The sequence below is a fragment of the Poecilia reticulata genome, chromosome 16 (genome assembly GCF_904066995.2).
Source record: "Poecilia reticulata chromosome 16, P_reticulata-male-v2, whole genome shotgun sequence".
Taxonomy (NCBI): Eukaryota; Metazoa; Chordata; class Actinopteri; order Cyprinodontiformes; family Poeciliidae; genus Poecilia; species Poecilia reticulata.
In genome coordinates this window covers 5,742,058-5,765,493 of record NC_088845.1, presented here as the reverse complement: position 1 = coordinate 5,765,493, position 23,436 = coordinate 5,742,058, and the positions used below count along the sequence as shown (strand labels likewise).

Here is a 23,436-nt window from a genome sequence, read left to right as displayed (position 1 = left end):
TGAACCACACCAACTGAAAATGCAACAAATGTTGCAATTTTGGTCCCCAATCAAACCAATGTGAAAAACACCCAATGACTTCACTTTTGCAAGTCCTGAATAATATTTGATCGCCTATTTTTATTTTTAAAAAAACAAACAAAAAAAATTATTGTGCTGGCAAGTGAGTGAAACAAAAGCTCAGTGAGTTGGAGAGTAGGCGAGGAATTGCGATTTACCTTCTCTCTTGTTTGTCAATGATCTTATGTAATCATCTATCATTTTGAGCCAGAGGCAGGTCTGAAGCAGGATAACTGATGAGTGTCTTAACAAGCCCCTTATCACACTCTTAGTTGTTGATTGTAATTATTATTGGCCTCATCCGAGTCTGTTCAAACTTTTTCTGAGAAATACATGCAGTTGATTGAAGATGCGTCACTGAGTGGAAGTTTTTAGCACATTCTCCTTGGTGGACCTTTTTTGTAATGCTTAAATTGACAGAGTTATGGGGATGTTTAAGAATAGACTTCTAAATAGAGTCCATCAGCCCAAACAACACAAAGTGGGACGGTCTGTCAGGCTGTAAACAAATGGCCGCTCTCGAAACTGCTCGTTTAAAAGCGAAGCTTTAAATTGGTGTTCTGTGAGCTGCATCACTAATCTCACTTTGTGCATGAATGTAGAAAGTACTCTCTGCCATCAATCTTTGTCTTGTCCATATTTACATTTTCATTTATGTTCTGTGTTGAGATTCAGCAAAGCAGAACGGAGCTTATTTGTGACTGAAAGGACCATAAGATTGGTGGAGAAAAACATAAAGCCTGTACTGACTTAGCTTTACTTTGGGACAATATTAAACATTTGGCTTGAAACAATGGATGTAAGTCTAAAAACAGATAACTGAACTTAATTATTCTAATATGTTTAGTTGCATTTTCTTAGATACAATGTAAAATGCAAATAAACTGTAAAGTCATGTATTCAAACATAATAGCTAGCTGCTATAGTTAGCTAGTTGCTATAGTTTGCTAGCTGCCATATGCATGCTGTTGGGTAATCCAGTGGTAAAATTATCCCAAGAAAAATTAAAAAATGGTTTTAGAATTTAAAAATCTGACTAATATTACTGTATTTTATTATTCAGTGCCATTATTTCTCAATAATCTCCACCCTTTAAAAAAATGTATATACTATGCTGGATAGTCACGTTTTTACCAGGAAACTGACTTTAAAAAAAAAACAACTTTATGTAAAACAATGTTATTTTGAGGCTTCACATGTGCATATGTATTATTTTAAACCGCGTGGAGAAAATGATTCGAAGTTTAAGCTCAATTAACATTGAGGGCGTGCTGGGTCCTGTTAGGTTGATTGCCAATTATGCTTTTTAACTGAAGGTTCTGCTAATCAACATGTTGAATAGGAAGTTTTCAAAGCAGCAGAAGTTAATTAACTAAACGGGAAGAGGCCAAATTTATTCTGAGCATAGAAAAGCTGTAAATTAATCCTAATCTATAGTCATTTGTGGCATCGCAATGTAAATAAGATGGATCACATGCTTTGAGATTAACAGTGCAAGGCTTTGGTTTTAAATTCTGGAAAAGATTATCCATTTTTTATCCAAATAAATATTTTATTTCTTAACCAAACCATAAACATTACATCAGTGAGCGGTAACCTTCCACCACTGATCAGGAAGACGGCCAAGTAATTGCTGCCTTTTTCAAATGGGCTCAGAAAACAGTCATTACTGCAGAGAGCACAAACAAACAAAATATTCGATTTATGTGTGTGGCACAAACACATCAGAAGTGGATAAACACCAGTTTTTCTAACTTCAGGAAGATCTGGAACGTCGGTTGCTCTCTAGAATGTCTCTGTGGATTGAATCAAACAGAGGATTGAAGGACAGCAACAATTACTTCTCAAAGGTCGTTGCTGATTTCTTTCCATTTGACTCCTGTATGCTCCAAACCAGCTTTGGTCATCCCAGTGTATTCAGTTAACAGTATTTAGATACTACTTATTACCATGTTGTCTTAGGCTACTTTTACAGTGTATCTCTTGATGCGCTGATCTTGTTTTTTTGCTAAAAATCCAATTGTGTGTGTGATCACTCATACTAGCTAAATGTGGCCGCAATCGGAACGGTTTAACGGTTTACAACCGGTTTATGGAAGTAAGAATAGATGCTGCTGTTGAAATAAGACAGACTAATTAGTAAAGCCTCCTAGGCAACCAACAAGAAAACAGCAAGTAGTTTCTGGATTGTAAGTCAGCAGCAACAACAACAACAACAAAAAAGAAAAAACACTTGTGCTTTCCAGCAGCCATTATACAGCTTATCAAACGTGCTGAAGCTCAGTTTCGGTTGCTAGGTGACAGGCAAAGCTCTGCTTGGGTTGCTAGGTAACGGCTTGGACTTTACTTTGGTTGCTAGGTGATGGGCAATGCCTGCTGATTTGTGACATTAGATTTCAGAGATTTTTGAAACCGCTCATTTTCCAGACACCAAAAAAAGACCAACTTATTGTGAAAAACCAGCTTTGTATTTTATTCTTAAGCGCTTTTAAAAGTGCTACTACTGTTAGTGCTACTGGGTCTCTACTGTTTGTAAAAGCAGTCGAGACCCAAATGGAAGTACGAAAATGAGCAGAATGCAAATTTTAACGTTAAAAGGTTACAAGAAAGACTTTTGCGCAGTTAGTTTTTAGAAGCCAATGTGTTTCTTGTCATTTGTTGCTTTTGTTTGGCAGGTATTGTTGATCAATTCACATTGTCGATCTCCATGTAGCAAACATGCACCGTCTTCATGCAGATGTGACCCATCTCACCCACAGATGGGTCTGAGCTGCCTTCACCCCCCGCCTCAGGGCACGTCTGCCTCGCACACACACACGCACACGCACACGCACACGCACACACACACACACACACACACACACACACACACACACACACACACACACACACCGACTGTCAAAGCCCAATAGAAACGAGGGACACAACAGAGAAAAATATGTCAGTGCCTCAGGCTCGGTCTGCTATCATCCTATCAAGAAAGCTGTTATTGTGTGAGGGGGGTAAAAAACAACAAAACAACAATGTCGGCTTATTGATTGTGACAGTCTGTGTGCCGACTGCGACCAAATGGGCGTTTGTGTAATTGCGTAGGAATTTGTGAAAGCGGAGACTGAATGATCCGTGGTTATGCATTTCGACAGCATCAATCTTAAACTCTGTGAGCCATCTTGTCTAATTGAGTCTGTGTTTGTTTTCTGACATTGCTGAAAACTCCTGAGACCAAAAGACAGCAGCGAACTCGTCCTTGAAGATCCGTGACTGATTCATCTTAAATTAAACAAAGCATTTTCTTGTTTTGTAGTCCCTAATTTTGATAATGAAATTAATTAGCCTTATCTGCTCCCAGCAGGATTTCTTTTTATGTGTGTGCACTTGTAACTGCTTATAGTTCTTTGCCTTAAATCTGTATCCTTCATCCAGCTCAACCATTTACTTAGTCATTTCAGAAAATGGGCTCTTGTTGAATAGATCCGATTAATGGAAGACATCTTATTTGTGTTTCTACAAATGGTGACATTTGAGGATCTGTCTGTGGCTGTATTGCTTACTGGAACCAGTGAGGATGTTAAAACCAGTTGCTGTTTCTGGGTTCACTGAAGTGTAGCCCATTTTAAGCTAAAGGGAAGTGACACAGAAAAAGAAATGGTGCCGCTGGGGTGAAATACTCCCAGCTTGTTGTACAAACAGCAAAAACAGCGTGATAAGTAAAGATTAACGATTTTCACAAACAAAAGAAGGCGCAAAGAAAAGAAAAAACACAATGGTAGAATGGAAATATAATTAAAAATGCATTGATGACATTAATACAAATAGCTTCACACCCCCACAGACAACCTCATGCTCCAAATATTCTGGTTGTTGCTGTATTTTAGACATAAACATTGGTTTGGTTTTTGTGCCTCTGCATAAAATGGGTTCATATTTCAATTTTAATATTAAATTCTTTAATATTCATCTTCTATAGCAAGGTTATAATAATAAATTAAGAGAAAAAAGGAGAAAAGGCCACAAATACTGCAAATAAATGTACAAATTCCATTAAAGATCCCTAAATCTAATATAAAAGTTTTACAAACAGCAATATTTAACACTTAAAGATTTAGGTAATGCTTTACATTCAATAGTACACCTGGTTTATAAATCTGTACTCAGATAAAAGTGTATCAGACTTAACTTGTTACTGCTGCAAATCGCAAAGACAAGTGGGATTTACTGACTCTCATGCTCAGCAATCAGAATAAGGAATTGCTAGCATGTTACGTAGCATTAGCATTGCGTGTATTTGTATCAGTGCAATGACAAGTCTCATCCAGAAGAAGAAGCTATTTAATTTTTATGTTTTATTTTCTGATAATAAAGGAATTATTTAGACTTTCTAAAGCAATCCACACCAAGTTAATGCAAGAATGTGTTGTCATAGCGACGCCTCACTGAAAAACCGCCTGTTAGTTTCCACATGAAACGTACAAACTTCAGGTTTCTCCACATATGGGGGTCGTAATTGAGTAGGGTTGGAACTGTGGCGTCGTATAATATGAATATGGCAAGCTATTTGTGTTTTTATTCCATGTCATTCTAAGTTCTGTAATTTAACACCATGCTATTTTCCCATTCCATATTCGGTCATATGCTTACAGAGGTTTTCATCATTTGTATTGTCTGAAGACGTAATGATAAATTTTGCTTCATGTAGTTGCCTTACTCAACTTTGTTTTACATACTTAAAACACCTGGAGAAAATTATAAAATATCTTTAAAAGTAAGTAAAACTCTCAGTTAAAGAATCAGCTTTTGTTTGGAGATTTTCCATGATAAATAACCATGATATCACATGTAAGAAGCAATGTGAGCACAAAATGAGCTCACGTTTTCCCCACACATAAGCTTAAATTTATTAAAGAGTCTGCTCAACCAAACACATGATTTTGTTAAAAAAAAGTGGCAGAGTCTGATTTGATGAAGGGGGAAATAATTATGAGGCTTTAAATAAAACAACCCACTTCATTGAGTTTGCATTGCTCTTCATCAGATATATTTATTTTTCCCTTACTTCCAAATTAACGGCCTCAGCTTCACATTCAGTAAAATTGAGCTCCATAGCAACACTTTTAATCCTGCGTCTCTTGTTATTTCAGTAATTTTATATAATCACAAGAAAAGATGGACTGAATGAGTTTAGTTAACTGTTTTATTTGGCTTCTCCTCTGAATAATGAATTAATAAAATTAGAATTAATAACAATATGTGGCATCTACAACTAAGGACCTGGAAGTCTAACAAAAGAAACTCTAAACAGAGATTATTGGTCATCTTTTTAACTCATAAACCCAAATGTTATATGGTTTGTTCTGAAACTGATTCTAATTCCTGCTGATTAAGTATTTATGAAACTTTGACTGCCTGGAGTTTTAAAGAGAATGATGCTAGTTCAAGATTCGATTCACTAAAGGCCCCATAAATCACACAGACTTGAGTAAATACATGCACTTTGAGGCTTTTAGCCCCGCAGTCGATACTGTTGTTTTCCTGAAAGCCTCAGAAGAACATGAGATGGAAAGGAGACACCAAGTAGGTGAAACCTGTGAAAAACATTCACACTTGAAAAGTAGATCTGTTCGTTCTCTGAGGCCTGCGTATTAAAGGGGATATAATATGCAAATTTCACATTTTTCACATTTTTGTACTTCCACTTTGGTCTCAACTGCTTATAAAAACAAACAACCCAAGCAATTAAAAAAACACACAACTGTTTTCTGGCAATAAGTTCATGTCTATTAGCGTCTATAAAACAAGCCACATTTGACTGGAACTACGCTGTTACCTAGCAACCCCAACAAAGCTCTGCCTGTCACCTAGCAACACCAGTTAAGCTTTTGCACGTTTGGTCAGCTTGTTTTAACGCTGTATGAGCTGTACAATGGCTGCTGGAAAAGACGAGCGCTTTTTTTTGTTTGTTTGTTTGCTTACCATCCAGAAACCACTTGCTGCATTCTTATTGGTTGTGCAGGAGGCTCTACTTCTGCTTTTCAAAGATATACGGTTTCATATTTGCACATCTGTTTGCAACTATTTTCACACGCGAGTGTAAACATCGAGTTGAAGGGGTGTGGCCACCAGCAGCTTATTTAGCTCTAAAACAGCTCATTCTGATAGAAACTCAACATCAGACTAAAATCTTACTATCTAAGAATGATTTCACAGAAAAAGATTAATGAGCATGTTTTGTATCTATCCCAACCTTTTCAGGGAAATATAATAGGTCACCTTTAAGTCTTATGAGTTGCAGAACAAAAAATGAACTCAATCCTTTAAATATTTAAAATTACGAAGGATTAGGTGGAGACACGACGCTGATGATTGGATACCATAATAAGGGAACCTTCGAAACGTATCTGAAACATTACGCACAAAGACCAAACTGTATTAATCAAATAATCACTGCCATTCAAAATGCAGTTGACGTTATAATCGTTTTCACAGGTTTGAACTAAACATTAATTCAACTTAACCTTCTTTATGAAAAGTTATTTTGCCTTTTCTCTTCCTCAAACTGACGTTGAGTTTTACTTCACTCCTTAAAGCAGCACAGAAGTTAACTTCACAGGCCGACAGGCAGGAACTAGCAGTGTTGGTTTTTCAAAATAAAGTAAATTTTAACATTTCATGACATTTAAGCTCCAATTATAGTTAGTGTGCAGATATAGGCTATTTGTGTATATCTCATTCACTTCACATTGTTTTAGCATATTTTAAAAGCAACTTGATTCGGAAGTTATGGCAGCTTTTATGTTGCCATGGCGATGTGCCACATGTAGAGGAAACCCTAAAATATATGTAGGATTTTTATATGATTATTCAGTATTTTGTTCTCCTTTTTTTCTTCTTATATATATATATTATAGATCCCAGGATGTAAACCAAACAGACTGAATTCTGGGACATCTGTCTTTCTGCTTCATCGGGTCCAAATGGCAACGCTTGTGTCTGAAATAACCTGCAGAAATACACACGTTTACTCGCTTCTTTATGTGCAAGAGTCTCCGCAAATGCAGAAAATCTAGCTGCCCCGCTGCATCCAGCAGCTGTTTACTTCGTTTGGACCATTCACTTTTATGAAGACACGAGAGGATTTGTTCTGCTTGAGAGGGATTTAGCTTCGTCTATTGGTATTAAAAATAAACCTCTCCTGGTGTTGCCTGTACATTATTGCAGTTTGCCTGTCAGGCTCGCTATCGTTCCGCCGATAATGGCGCGTTAACGAGCGCGGAACGCCGAGAGGAGGCGCTGATCGTTAGTAATGTTAGCCCTGACCCAGACGACGGCGGAGTCGGCCCAGGTGAAAACGGCCTGCCGCTTCCGGACCAGTTAGACTGGATCACAGAGATGGGATTACCAGCAGGTCTATCACGACCCATTTCTGTTGTTCCAGTGGTACACGCAGGAGACCTAAGGTGCTTAAATGATGGTAGATTAAGCATCACCCTTGGCCTGAAAAACCTTGGCTTGACCCCATATTCTGTAGGTTGAAAGGGATTATTACTCACTGATAGTTAAATCCATTTATATATGGACTCTGTGCAGCGTCACAGGAGCAAGATCCCACCCCCATGTCGCCGCTGGAGGCCAAAAAGCTGCTCACCGCTGTTTTATTTCACTTAGACATTTTCCGCATTTTATAAATGTAATGATCTGCCAATGGAAGGAATTATTGACTTTAAACAAGCTCCTATATCTTGCTGAAAAGTTATGTATGAGTTAATTTAGTCTTTTTTTAAGTGTACTAAGGTATTTCCACGAGAAACTAGACCAAAAGTACTTGGTAAAGTTTTGTGTGTTTGCAGTGCACTAGTTTTAATCAATAAGTGTCCCTAATTATGTGTGTGTTTTGTGTTTCAGGTGTCCAGAAGGCCCGCGCCCAAGCACGATGCGACCGTGTCAGCTGCCTTGCAAGAAGGACTGCATCGTGACTCCTTTCAGCAACTGGACTGAATGTTCGGTTTCCTGCGATTCAGGTGCACAAAGCGAACGCAAACACAATCCTAATGCAATCCTGCCTCATATATTCTGACCTTTTAAAGAAGTCATTTAGGTTTAAACGCGGCGTGGTTTGGACTCTTCAACCCGAGCCTCAGACGTTCGCTGCCTCGCTCACGTCTCGTTAAACATAATTAATGTGACAGATTGGCGTGAGAGACGACCTTTGGGCCGACCTCTTTTAGTACGTCTAGCAGCTCTGCTTGCCTGGGGCCACAAGTGTCAGGAAGTACCAAGTGTTATTGTTTTCATGTTGTGAAAGCTGAGGTCTGCCTTCGTCCAGGTTCTTCTACAAGCGGAAAAACAGATTTGCAGCTTTGGATCGTTACTGTCTGTATGGAGTTTCATGGTATAAATATCTACTTCTGTGTATTTTACATGTATGCTGCTAATATTAGCACTATTTAGAGCAACTTCTCCAACTTTCCAAAACATTTAACAAACTTGAAATTGTCCCTATGATAACACAAAAAAAATTATACGCATCTTGAAATGAAAATATTAGCCTCTTAACATGCTTATTGTTGTCGTCTTTATTCATCCTATTGAGAAAGTTGGTGCTGTTTTCTAAATGTGACAAAACCATGAACTGCAAAAACAAGAAATCTTACCAAGTAATTTTGGTTTCGTTTCTAGTGCAAATATTTTTGTGCAAAATAAGACAAAATTAATGCACAAGTAACGTTTCAGTAAAATATTGGAGCTCGTTTTAAGTCAATAATTCCTTAATATTGGGGAAAAAAGTCCCACTGGCAGATTATTTGACTTACAAGGTATTTTTTTCTTATTATTAATGAAATAATCTGCCAGTGGATCTAGTACTTTTTTCATTATTACTGAGTTTCAGAATGAAACAAATAAAGAATTGTTGATATGTTTTCTGCGTTTTCCTGGTAGGTACATCATTTTGAGTTGGTGATTTTACTAAAAAAAAAGGTAGCAATCCTGATTTAGAGGGTTGTTTGATCTTAATGAGACACTTCAGCGCCTCAGGCACAGTAAACACCACAGAGGTAATCCTGGGCATTCACACAGCCTAGCTGTTTAATTTAATGTATCATTGTTGTTGTAAGTAATCAGGTGTGAGGGACGCATAAGACAGCTGTCCAATCAGAGTTTACAGAGGCGCTCCTGCTCTCCCTTTTTCTTATCTTTACTCTCAGGTCCAGCATGTTCCCTGTTTTTTACCCCACTGATTGTCTGTCCAGGTGGTGAAGCTGTGAAGAGAAAGCAATCAAGGAGACGTCTGGTCATCCAGACGCCTTCTAATGGAGGACAGGATTGCCCGCTGGTGCTTGAAGAGGACAGGGACTGCGAGGTCCCCAAAGTCTGTCCCGGCTTCAGGTACAAGCAGCGCCGTGCTCCCGGTGGACGCTTACAATAAAACCGGGAACTTTCCGGAAACTTTCAGGTGTTTTTAGTTCATACTAAATAAACTACACGTATTCTCTGTCCAACTGTTTACTGGTTTTTAAAAACATGTTTGAAATAATTAAATAAATGAAATTTGCTTACATTTTTATTACATTTTCCTTCCATATTGAATCACTGAACTAAATAAGTTAACTTTGAAACCTGTTCTAAGACGTAAGTGCTGATGAGAAACAGATTTTTCTCAGCTTTCATGGCAAAAACACAAAATATTACCAATTATTTTGTCTACTTTCTAGTGCAAATATCTTCGCTCACTTGAAATAAGTCAAAACTAATCTAGAAGTAACTTTTTAGCAACAAATAGAAGCTTATTTTAAGTCAGTTATTCCTTAATCTTGATGAAAACATTCCAGTTTCACAGGCAGATTGTTTTACTGACATGGGAAAAACGTCATAAGTGGAATAATCTGCCTGCGTAATTAGTATTTTTCCATCAATGTCAAGGAATTATTAAGGTAAAACCAGCTCCTTTATTTTGCTGAAAAGTTGCTTGTAATTTAGTTTTCTCTTATTTCCATTGTACTAAGATATTTGCACTAGAAAGAAGATAAAATACCTGGTAAAATGTTGTGTTTTTGCAGGGTTTTTTCAAGTTTAGATTTTAGGATTTACTGGGTTGCAAAACATTGAAAAATGTAGATGTTTCATTATCTTTGTCAAAACTGATGAAAAATGTCACCAAGCTACAAATCTACTTCCTGTAATGCAACAATACAATTTTCCCAGCTCAGTGGAAACGACAGAGCTAAAAGAAAAGCGCCAGAAAATTCCCAGCTTCTTTGAAAACGTTCCTGCAGGAAAAACCCAATTAAACATACAAAGATTTAATATTTTTACGCTTGGAAAAGAGATCTTAACCTTCTCAGGAACTATTGGTAAATTCATAAAAACCATGTCAAGAAACATTTTGATCGTCTCCAAGCAGCAAGGAAACGATAAAGTATCACCATCAGCCAGCATTTATTCCAAAACATTACATTCATCAGAGAATTACAAGAGTTACATTTATTTAAAAAATGGCTTTGGACGCAGATTTGACAAAAATTTAATGAAATTCTGCAAACATCTTTGTAACTTGAAATGCGCATCCTAAACTTTATGAAAACGTATCTTAAAATGTTGAAATCTTTTGCGTGACAGCTTCAACATTACGACATGACTGCAGTAAATCACTCATGACTGAACTTTATTCTCAGGTGGAAAACTCATAAGTGGAGGAAGTGCCAACTGGTTCCTTGGGTTCTCAGAAAGGAAACCCCAGGCGCTCAGGAGACGTGCGGACCTGGACTTCAGACCCGAGGTACCAAAACAAATATTTTCATCTCCTTGTTTTTCATTTTGCATTGATTTTCTTTGACGTGTGGGTGATTTTTCACTCATTCATCCCAGGAAAGCCCTGGTGCTTTCATATGCCAGTGTAAAACTCTCATGAATATCAGCAAGCTCTCCTGAGATTTGGATGGAAATATTCTCACATCCCCATGCGCGCGCCTCTGGAGACCGGTTTTCCAGTCGAGAGTTGTTCCACTGATTATATTTTTCCCCCACCTCAGGCTCGAGTCATGCAATTTTAATCAAATGTCTCTTGTTGGAATTTAGGGGAAGATTTTGCAGCTTTCCTTTTAAAACACACCGGTCCATTCCCCAGTTTATCCTCGCTTCATGCATATGTGACGAGTACTTTAAAGCAGAAAGCATATTTCTCCCTGCTTTGCTGTAACGTATAGTCCAGGGAAGCTTTCATAAGGAGCCAATTTCAAGGGGAATGATCAATTTCATTATGTTCCACCTCCAACAGGAAGCTGTTATTAGTTCTTATTTTGCTGTTTCTTCTCCCCAACCTCACATTATTACAGGAGAGAGTCAATCTGGTTCTAATCTGCTCTGAGGTCCATCGTTCAGAACAACGGCGAGGATTTGTTTTTCACATTTTCACTGATTTTATATAAAGATGATCCAATCTGATATTAATACATGAATCTATATAGTGAAAAATATTCTAGATTGCTGGCAATGTGCCCGATCCGTAAGAACAGATCTATTCGTTGTAATTCTATGCTTTGTTCTCTGAGTGATTTATTTTACGTCAAATTTACAATTCCTAATTGGATTTTCTGAACCATTTGAAACTTGTTGTTTTTGTCAGTTTCAGTTTCTTTATAATTTATTTTAAACTTCCTGTTATTCTCCACTGTCTGAACAAATTAAAGCTTTGTTGTTTTCACATGTTTGGCTGAGTTTGTGAACCTTTTTGTATGTTTAAGTGAGCTGTGCTGGTGCAGGGATGTCGGATAAATGTGTGTTTCAGTACCAGAAAATTGTACTCAAGTAAGAGAAGCACTACATCTTTACTCAAGTAAAAGTAAAAAGTAGCCATCCAACAAATTACTGACGAGTAAGAAAGTATTTACTACTCAAGTACTGAGTAACTGATCAAATGATCAATCATTTAATATTTAAAAATTACAACATTAGATGGATCAAATTATAAAGTTATGTGGAAATTGTTGTATTTTAAAGACGAAAATGACAAAAATTCATATAAGTAACAAAAAATAACTAAGTCAGGCCAAATAAAATGTTTTTAAATTAGTTTCTTTCAATAAAAACCTTTAACAAAACTTGCAGGTGTGTGTCTCTGTCTGGTGAATTTTTGGTTAAAACATGTTTGTTTTTCATTCAGTGGGTAGAAAATCCAGAAATTTTACTAAAGTAAGAGCAGAAATACTTCATAATGAAATTACTCAAGTAAAAATTTAAAGTACAGAGTAGTAAAAAATACTCCTAAAAGTAAATTTTTTCAAAAATGTCACTCAAGTAAATACAACTGATTAAATGTAACTAGTTACTACCCAACGCTGTTCATTATATTTATTTATTAAAAAGATGTATCTGTATCAAATAGAAATAGATGTTCATGGCCCACAGTGGCACAGACTAAAAAATAAAATACTGTACAGTAAAAGCAAAACTTCAATATCCCTAATTTTATACCTTGTGACACTTTGTCACTTTTGTTTTTGTTATTGACTCAGATCAAAGGAGAAACTCTTACATCCTGATATTTACCTGTAGAGACTCTCACCTTAAAGGCAGAAAAACACAGCAGAGGCTCCATTAAACACACAAAGCCACAAACAATAAGACGTGACCTCACACGCCGATAGACAGAGGCTTTCCGAACCAGCAGCAGCGCCCACGGGGGTTTGACCAAAATGTGCTCAGAGATTGATTTCTCCATAAAGGTACAGCCCTGCAGAACGTCTGCGTCACAGGAAAATGAAATACTGCAGCAGCGCTTGCAATTCCCTTTATTGAAGGAACAAAGAGCAGGAGGATGCAGCTAAAAGCTAATTGACTTGTGGCGTTTTAAGCCAATCGAAGCGCGGACGCATTTGTGTCTGCCTCCTTTCGTAATTGTTTTTAAACCTCCCGTGAGATCCAATCTGAATTTGCAGCTCGGGTTTATTTTTTGTTCAGGTGTTCTTTAAATGAGATTTATTGAACCAATTTTCATAAGGTGACACAATTTTCCAAGGTGTTAATGGAATATGTGTGACACTTTCAATCAAATCACCAGAGGGATGCGCACTGCACCCCTTGCTGCATGGAGAGCGTCCGCTTCTCTGCGAGCACTTTGGTGATTCATAAACTAAAAGTATTTTAAAATCCAACCTGTGAAACGATGTTAAAACTGGGGAGATGCGCTTTGTTTTTCTAGTTTTAGGGTTTAATCACACCAGTCCAGTTTAGTTTGTTTTAATTTAACTCTGGTTCATTTGTCTATAAAGTCCAGTTTGTTGGGGGAGCTGTGCACTGCAAAAACAAAATCTTACCAAGTAATTTGATGTAGAAGCTTGTTTTACTTTATTTTAAGTAAATAATTCCTTAGTATTGATGAAAAAGTGTTTGTTCTATTGGGTGATAAATTAACTGATAACATGGGAAAATGTCATTATACGTTAAATAATCTGCCAAAAGAAAAAGAACTTTTTCATCAATATTAATTAATTATTTGCTTACAACAAGCCTCTATTACCTTACTAAAAAGTTACTTGTAAATTAGTTTTGTCTTATTTCAAGTTTGCTAAGATATTTCCAACAGAAATTAAGCTAAAATACTTGGACCAAATATTTTTGGTCTATAAATATTAGACCAAATAGTCTAGTTAGTATTTCATAAATTTGGTAAAAAGTTTGGTCTATTTTGATCAAAATTGCTGTGGTAAAATATTTGTTTACATTTTTGGAAGAAGGAAGTTGTGCTGGTCTTCTTCAGATGGGGTTTCCTTCAGTAGTTCTTGGTGCAGCGCCACCACAGGTGAGGAAGGGAACAGCTTTTTCAAATATTTTGGATCGTTTGACACAGTGCAGTGTGAATGCGAACCACAGCAGTTGAAAATGTAACAAATGTTGCAGTTTTGGTCCCCAAACAAACCAAGTCTACTGGACTTTCAGATGTGAAAACACAACTTAAGCACTAAACTCAAACTTTTCCTCCTTTTTATTTGCTAAATCTGAAGTTGCTCTGATCTCCTCCTAACTGTGCCCAATAATAAAATAAATTCTACTGCATAACATGATCTTGAACAACCTTTTCATGTCCGGCAAGCAGTTTGTTAAACCACTAATAAATACTAATGTCCTAATTTATGCACTTTTTCTCTTTCTCCCCAACCTCCTCTGATTGTTCCAGCTGTGTCCTGCCGCCAGCTGGACGGGACGCAGGCCGACATCAGCGAGTGCCTGAAGTCCGCCAAGGCCATGCCCGCCATCACTCAGCGCTGTCAGCTACCCTGCCAGGATGACTGCCAGTTAACCAACTGGTCCAAGTTCTCGTCCTGCACAGCTGACTGTGTGGGAGTCCGCACCAGAAAGAGGGCATTGATAGGTGAGGACTGGGGGATTCGGCTCGAACAATGAGCTGCTGTGAACCCGTCTCGAAGACGCTCGTTTTCTCTGTAGGTCCGTCTCGGTGAGGTACCACTCAGAGTGACGTCTCGGCAGGAAAAGAGTGAATCTGAAACTGTTTATCGGCTTCAGCAGAGTTGGGATGCTTTCTGGTCATAGAAATCAAACCACAGTGTTGGTGCAGTGAATTGTGAAGTATTAAGAGTAGAAAACTTTAAATGTGACCTACTAAGCTTCCTTTACCAGGTTAGCATAGGTTTATGGGTGACAAAAAACTCATTCATTACATTATTTGCACCAAAGCATTCTTAGATAATATTTTAGTTCTGTCTGTTTTGATTTCCTTTTAGCTTCTTTTAGGACGTCTTGTCACTTTAAATTCTAATAAGCTGCTGCTGGCCACGACCCCAACTCAGCGTTTACACTTGCCATAAAAATGGCTGCAAACGGATGTGCAGTTATGCAACCGTACATCTCTGACAACAAAACACTTGTCTTTTTCAGCAGAAAACCAGTTGACTAGACGTTCCAGAACTCACCTGGGGTTGCTGGAAGACTTTGGGTTGGGCTGGGCTTCACTGGGGTTGCTAGGTAACGTGCTGGGCTTCACTGGGGTTGCTAGGTAACGTGCTGGGCTTCATTGGGGTTGCTAGGTAACGTGCTGGGCTTCACTGGGGTTGTTGGGTAACGTGCTGGGCTTCACTGGGGTTGTTAGGTAACGGGCTGGGCTTCATTGGGGTTGCTAGGTAACGGGCTGGGCTTCATTGGGGTTGCTAGGTAACGTGCTGGGCTTCATTGGGGTTGCTAGGTAACGTGCTGGGCTTCACTGGGGTTGTTGGGTAACGTGCTGGGCTTCACTGGGGTTGTTAGGTAACGTGCTGGGCTTCACTGGGGTTGTTAGGTAACGGGCTGGGCTTCATTGGGGTTGCTAGGTAACGTGCTGGGCTTCACTGGGGTTGTTGGGTAACGTGCTGGGCTTCACTGGGGTTGTTAGGTAACGTGCTGGGCTTCACTGGGGTTGTTAGGTAACGGGCTGGGCTTCACTGGGGTTGCTAGGTAACGTGCTGGGCTTCATTGGGGTTGCTAGGTAACGTGCTGGGCTTCACTGGGGTTGTTGGGTAACGTGCTGGGCTTCACTGGGGTTGTTAGGTAACGTGCTGGGCTTCACTGGGGTTGTTAGGTAACGGGCTGGGCTTCATTGGGGTTGCTAGGTAACGTGCTGGGCTTCACTGGGGTTGTTAGATAACGTGCTGGGCTTCATTGGGGTTGCTTGATAACTTGCTGGGCTTCACTGGGGTTGTTAGGTAACGGGCTGGGCTTCATTGGGGTTGCTAGGTAACGTGCTGGGCTTCACTGGGGTTGTTAGATAACGTGCTGGGCTTCATTGGGGTTGCTTGATAACTTGCTGGGCTTCACTGGGGTTGTTAGGTAACGGGCTGGGCTTCACTGGGGTTGCTTGGTAATGTGCTGAGCTTCACTGGAGTTGTTAGATAACGTGCTGGGCTTCATTGGGGTTGCTTGATAACTTGCTGGGCTTCACTGGGGTTGTTAGGTAACGGGCTGGGCTTCACTGGGGTTGCTTGGTAATGTGCTGAGCTTCACTGGGGTTGCTATGTAACGGGCTGGGCTTCACTGGGGTTGCTAGGTAACGTGCTGAGCTTCACTGGGGTTGTTAGGTAACGGGCTGGGCTTCACTGGGGTTGCTAGGTAACGTGCTGGGCTTCACTGGGATTGCTAGGTAATGGGCAGTGCCTGCTGTTTTGTGATGTTACATTCTGAGGGTTTTTGAAACGGCTCATTAACTAACTTGATTTTCGAGTCTTTTTTTAATCTCTTGTGTTGTTTTTAGAAGCAGCAGAGACTGAAATGGAAGAACAAAAACATGCAAAATGTTTCATAATAGGTCAGCTTATTAACTACAGAGGCCACAAACTGGGACCTTGTAGTTCCCTAAATTGAAACAGACAAGGGGGAGATGTAGCTCCAAATGATGTAGCTTCAAAAAATTATCTGACAGACAAATATGAAGAGAGCCTCTTCAAAGCGGATATTAACCTATCAAACGGATCTAACAGTGGACTGCGTCTAAAGACGAGGTTATGGCCAGAATAAGCATCACCAAACATTTAGCTGAATCAGTCTGCATCAGAACATTGTTAGAGACTGTCAGGAAAGCCTTTTAATGGGAACAAAAACCCTGAGTAAAACTGGTCAAGGATGGTTTGCTGATCCACAACCTTTACTTGGCAGCAAACAGGAACTTGGAGAGGTTGATGACTCCCAAAGAGAGAAGAGTTTAAATTGTTTTCTTTCATAAGCAGATGGACAGCAATAATAGGAGAGATTTCATTTCTCACAGATCTGATTTCACGAACAAAGAACAAAAATATTGACAGTTTGAGGACATAGAAACAGCAGGTGGATCAGGAGTAATAATGTCACTCATGATGCTTGTCTGTGCTCAAATTCTCCCCATGTATTTAATTCACCATTTAATTCTTTAATTCTCATTTTGTAGAGTTTCTACTTGCTGTGAGCTGGACAATCTGTGAGATCAAACAGAAAATAAAAACATTGTGAAATCAGATTAGGAGCCTCTGCGTTTTCTACAAAACCTACAACTTGTATTACTTGGAAAACATTGAGACTCAATATTAACCTTCAGGTTTTGGTTCAAGATTGAATTTCATATAACCTCATCTTTTCAAATTCCCCAGAACCGTGTCGCAGTCAACTGATAAAGTGGGTGGCAAAAGGAAAAAAATATCATTATGTGGAACATAATGTATGCTTTTCTCCTGCCTGTCAGTCGTTGCGATGTTTCCAGACAAATTACAGCATACAGCTTCGATGCAATTAAGGAGCAACTTTGTTCCGGATGGGGAAATAAACAAGGCGAAAACATGAAAATGATTTTCTAAGAAGAAAAAAAACCCCAAAACAAAGCCAGTAAAGGTATTTCAGGTTGTCAAAAAGCAAATCATCTCCTCATTTGCATGTGAAATGGCTGCTTAATGATGGACTGCTGGAGTGAGAAAGTTTCTCTGAACGGAGGAATTTAAACTAACGACAAACATCAGGTTGTTTCAGTTCATGTGCGATCTGCTTCCAGCTCTTCTTTGTCTTGTCTTTTTTTCGCACAAAACCATTCTTAGATAATGTGTCAACAGCCAAACATCGTCTTTTCCAGCAGCCATTGTAAAACCATCTGACTGAGAGTCCTGGAGCTCAGCTTCAAATTCAAGTTCAAAAATATTTATCAATCCCAAAGGGACATTCAATCCAGAGGGAATTAGGTTGCTATGGTGGCTCGGTAACGGGCTCGGCTTACCATTAGCTCGGTAATAGTAAGACGAGCCCGTTACCATAGGCAACGGGCTACGGTTACATTCTGCCGTTTTTAGAAACGGGTCATTTTCATTAACTTATTGCCAAAAAACGGCTGTGTGGGTTTTTATAAGCACTTTGTTTTTAGAAGCAGCTGAGACCCAAATGGAAGTACAAAAGTGTGCAAAATGTAAATTTTGCTGAATATTTCTCCTTTAATGTCTTCCTTATTGTTTTATAATCTAATACTGGAGCCTAAACCAAGACACACTGACGTTAGCAAATACTTTAATATGTTTTTTGCTAATCTCTTGCCCCTCTTCACTCTTCAGGGAGAAGCAAAAAAAAGGACAAGTGCAAAAACACGCAGATGTACCCTCTGAGCGAGACGCAGTACTGTCCCTGCGATAAATACAACGCCCAGCCGGTGGGGAAGTGGTCTGACTGCATCCTGCCAGAGGGGGGGAGGGCAGACGGCACCGCGGCGATGAAGGTCCAGGGAGACGTCAAGGAGTGCGGACAGGGCTACCGCTACCAGGCCATGGTGTGCTACGACCAGGACAGCCGGCTGGTGGAGACCTCGCGCTGCAACAGCCACGGTGAGTCACTTCAGTTCATCAGTCCGGTTAAATGAGAGGCTGTGCAGTAATTAGTCAGAGAAATTTAAAGTCAACACCACTAGCTTTGGGCGATTAAGCAGAAAACTCTCTGCCAGGCATGAACCTGGCATTATGATTGGGGTGCAACGATAAATCAGACCTGAGTCAAGATGGCCGCCCACCTTCTTCTAATTCAACAACATCAGTATCAAGCATCTGTGCAGCAAAAAAAAGATCAAATTGTTTGTGCTGCTAGCTTTTTAAAGATATTAATAAATGTTTCCAGAGGTCATGAAAGGTCAACCAGCCAGTCTACATTCAGATTCAAACAAATTAAATGTCGCTGTAACTCATTAATTCAGATTGTTCAGAGTTCAGATGGTGATGCCTGTTGGCAGGAGAGATGTCTCGTAGCAGTCTGTATTACAGCAAATCTGAAGAAGCCTCTGACTGAAGACGTCAATCAAGTGCTCCACATTTATTTACATTCATGCAGCTACGTTAACCCCCACTGCTACAAACTAAACTCTGCAGGGATCCTTCTAAAATTATTACATATTAACTTAAGAACCTTAATTTTTCCATCTTCTGGTTTAGAAGGATTTATCAGAGGGATTTACTAATTAGATTGGACCTTTCCATTAGTTGTGGAGTAAAAAACATTTAAAGAGAGAAGAAGCTGGCATTTTTAAAGAGACAGTGACACAAATACAGTTTTTATCTCTTGAAATAGCCAGAATGTTTCTCTTAATATTTTCATCTGAGCCCTAAAGAATTTGGAAACTGAGAAACTTTGTGGATCTTAAACTTCCCTTTCCTATAATAAATAACAAAATTAATAGAGTTTTTGTGTGCTTTGTTTATTGTTGAGCAGTGGAGAAAACATCCTGTAATTTTTTGTGGTTTTACACGTTTTCTGTATTTTCTGGCCTGTAAGTACTTTTGACTTGACGATTTTTGCCGACATAGCAAAAAAAAGTGGACCCCGCTGGTCTGTGTAGTAAAACTCCCTCTGGTGTCAGAAATACAGACTCACTCCTGACTTTCTAAAACTTGCTTTGTGTTGAATAGACTTACAAACTGCGAGTGTCACTTCCTTTGCATTCTCAACACAAGCCGACCCGACAGTCAGCAACTCACTCGACACAGAACCTCTTTTCTTTGCTCTTCTCCGCTTTCCGATCGATACCTCCTTTAAAAAAAACTCACTCCTAAGGCAGCAGAAGTTTCTCTTGTTTTCACTTGTTGTTGTTTAGGTTTTCTCTCAACCCGTCCAACTGGGCAAAAACCCAAATATCACAGCTTTTCCTAGCTGCTCACTGCAACGTAACATAACCAACATTACAGTTTTCCGATCCATTGTTGGCTCAATAAGCCTCACGTTGCCTGGACTAATTGAAACTTATTAAACTCAAGTGTTTGTTCTTCTTTTATTCTGTATGTAAAGCCCAAAATACCACTTGTGTCACTTATTGTAGTGTTGCTAAAAATACAAAGAAGGTTGTTTTTAATTTGAGTTAATCTAATGTTTGATGCTCATGTGTCGTAGCTGGAAGCTACCAGAAGCTGCTGGTGTTTCACTGTAAGCCTGAAGCGTCTCTGGTCTCTAATAACAGGAGTGAATATCGGCACCACAGGCTTTTCCTCACAGGGAAAATGTTTGCAGCTTTACTGCTCCCCTCTCTTATTGAGTGTTGTTTACTCTGCTTCATTTGTCTGATTGTTTGGAGTTAGCCAGGGATAAGTGATGATGGATGGGTTATGCTTTTTGTTGTTTGTTGGTTTTTTTTATAAGGGATACTCGTATTTTAAGGTATTTTATTTTCTGAATATGAAGATCTGATGAAGGCTAGTTGGAGTTTGGGGTCTCAGTCAAGTAAATTTATGAAATAATATTAATAATTAGGGCTGCACAGTGGCGCAGTTGGTAGAGCTGTTGCCTTGCAGCAAGAAGGTTCTGGGTTCAATTCCCGGCCTGGGGTCTTTCTGCATGGAGTTTGCATGTTCTCCCTGTGCATGCGTGGGTTTTCTCCAGGTACTCCGGTTTCCTCCCACAGTCCAAAAACATGACTGTCAGGTTAATTGGCCTCTCCAAATTGTCCCTAGGTGTGAGTGTGTGTGTGCATGGTTGTGTGTCCTGTGTGTCTCTGTGTTGCCCTGCAACAGACTGGTGACCTGTCCAGGGTGACCCCGCCTCTCGCCCGGAACGTTAGCTGGAGAGGCACCAGCAACCCTCCCGACCCCACTGAGGGACAAGGGTGTAAGAAAATGGATGGATGGATGGATATTAATAATTAAGGATTGGAGCAACTGTCTCGTAAATGTTTGTTTCTAAAGCAACCTGGTCTGAATTTGACCATTTCTACACTAAACATTTAAAATATTCGTTAAAATTAAAAGTTTTAGTTTCGCTCTGTGTGTAATGAATCTATCCAATATGCAAGTTTCACTTTTTAAGATGAATTACTGGAATAAATTAACATTTCAATAACATTTTAGGTTATTTAGATGCTCCTGGCTGATTGCATCAGGACTTTTTCTAAATGGTAAAAATGTTTCATCATTTCGGATCTTCAGCCTTCACTTTATGTCGACATGTTGATGTTTCTCATTAACTTAAATCTTTTATAGATTAAAGAAATGTTGAAACATACTTTATATATTACAAGAGGTAAGAAAAACAAATGTTCTTGGTTTTGTTTTCTTCTCTTGAACCCAACATCTTTCCAGAATATGTCATATAAATCTCATTCAAAGATGTCAGTCAGTCTTTATCAATTTTATTTATTTTTTCTCTTTTAGTAAAGTCATGGGAAAAATCAAAGTGAAGACACGATGAATTAGCTTGTTTGAAAAAAAATAAACATCTAAAATGTCTTTCTAAGTTCATAAGATAAAAAAAGTTTGGCCAAATACTTTTAATTTATGAAACTTGTCAAAAATCCTTAACAGATGTCAAAGTTTATTAAAAACACCAGAAGGTGATACGCTGGTTAAGTTTGAAAGAAAATGACAAACTCTTTTGGAAATTGGCTTAGATATTTTTTTATAGTTATTTCTATTGTTAAGTTTAAAATATTTAGAAATATTCAAAATGTTAGTTTGTGACCTAATGGGGGAAAAAATCTCCCATTTCAGTGCAAATATTGCATTGAAACAGAAAGTAGCTGCTTTAACTGACTTTTTAAATTTGTATTTAGAAACGTTGCTGAGTTTTGTCTGTCTGTTGGATCAGAGGTAATAAAAGACACCGAGGATGGAAACCTTCGCCTGAAAGGAGAACTAACGCCTTTTTACACTAACGTCACGTTAAATAAAGTGTTTGTGGTAAAGTTTTCTACAAAAAAACTAAAATTAGAAAAAAAAATGTAACACAGAATATAAAAAACACTCTGGTGTTTTTATTGTACCTCTAAACTTGGTGGTTCTGCGCGTCGGTCGCCTTGTCGGCCATGACGGTTCTGATCATCAGAATCCAAATCTGAAGAGTTTTCACTCTGGCTACTGATTGGTTTAAATTCACTCCCATGAAGTCGTCCAGCTTTTCTTCAGCACAAAAAAATTATTTTTTTCCACAGATGAACATTTTTAACATCCGGCTGATTCACATGAAGAAGAAACAGCAACTCCACCCCAAAATCACCCCATTTATCGACATAATAAGTTATTCTTTACGCTTCAGATTGATGTGTTTGGTGGAAATGTTTCACTAAATGACATTTAAGCAAAACCAGTATTTTGACATTTGATTTAAATGATTGATATAAACTGATCTGAGGGCTCAGTTAGCATATTTAAGTAAAGTTCATGTTTACCTCGACTAATTGAAGAATTTATCCCATTTTCAACATCTTCGGCGTGTCATAAACAATTCTGCATTAAAATCCTGAGCTGTACTGTGACATAAATCATAAATCAAATCTGAATTTACTCCTTTTCTTCCTTCACTTCTCAGTTCAAGGTGTGAAATTTATTATAGCACAACCCAACACTGCAGAATCCCTTTTCTCTGACATTCATCTAGAGCGAGACGTTTGTTTGTGGACTTAAAGCCGCACGCTCACATGAGCAGGGACTTACTTTAAGTCCTAAATTTCAGAATTTGCAGGCTTCTTCTTCTGACAGAAGCGCTTGTGTCCTCTTGTATGGCGGCCTTATCTCGGATCCAGAGACTTCAAGCGAAGATGTTCGCCTCCGAATCGCGCCGGAAAAATTGGTGTGAAATGGGAAGACGGCTGAACGAACGCATCAGCGCTGTGCATATATAAACAGGGTTTTAGTTTCCCCGTGTGAGCCACGGATTGAGATGGTTAATCTGAGCGTGGGTGTGCCGGCAGCTCATCGTCGTCAGGACGCTGCTCTGCATGTTTACACCTGCGCGGCTCCCGGTTAGTGCGTTTATTTCAGGACGTAATTACAGTCGGCGACAACGAAATGTTCCTTGAGATGCTCACAATAACCAAACCATGTTGAGCAAGCGTTCGCTCGTGTGAGTCTCAAAGCTATCATTAAATCTCTTTTATTCGTCATTCGTTCTGCCGCTCCCTCCATCTCAGCCGCCGCCACTTGAAAACTTGATGGAAGAAGAAGAAGAAGAAAGGAGCGGTCCCTCCTCGACGCGGCGGCTGACACGATGCTGCCGGCTGTGATCCAGATCAGGCAAACTGTGAGACTCTGATCTCTTTATTCCACCAGACAAAAACAGAAAAAGGGAAAGTGCGAGAACGGCTGATCCAAGGTTTGGGACGTCGCGTTCTGGAGAGTGAATAAATATTTCAGAGTGAGGGACAAAATAACAATAAAATCTTTACATTGGCAATGCAACCATTCAAGAACTTCAAAAATACAAAATCATACCAAGTCATTTAGTTGAGTTTGTAGTGCCAATAAAATTTTACACTTGAAATGAGACAAAAATAACTTTTAAGCAAGATATTGGAGCTTATTTTAAGTGAATAATTAATTCAGTATTGATGAAAAAGTGCTGGTTCCCTTGGATACATTATATCTAGATGCATTTATTTCATGAAGTCCATGGAGTTGACAACCCCTTTGGACAATTTCTGTT

The 23,436-nt window shown here is 39.0% G+C and overlaps 1 protein-coding gene across 1 annotated transcript in view; it reads left to right on the top strand.

The window, feature by feature from the left end:
• The window catches only part of thsd7ab (thrombospondin, type I, domain containing 7Ab), a 226,273-nt gene that overhangs the window by 152,477 nt on the left and 50,360 nt on the right, over window positions 1-23,436 (top strand). Inside the window, exons 10-14 of the mRNA XM_081597176.1 lie at window positions 7,960-8,075; window positions 9,306-9,441; window positions 10,728-10,831; window positions 14,228-14,422; window positions 18,102-18,368. Of these exons, the coding sequence (XP_081453302.1) occupies window positions 7,960-8,075; window positions 9,306-9,441; window positions 10,728-10,831; window positions 14,228-14,422; window positions 18,102-18,368 (818 nt within the window). The remainder of the gene's footprint in view (window positions 1-7,959; window positions 8,076-9,305; window positions 9,442-10,727; window positions 10,832-14,227; window positions 14,423-18,101; window positions 18,369-23,436) is intronic.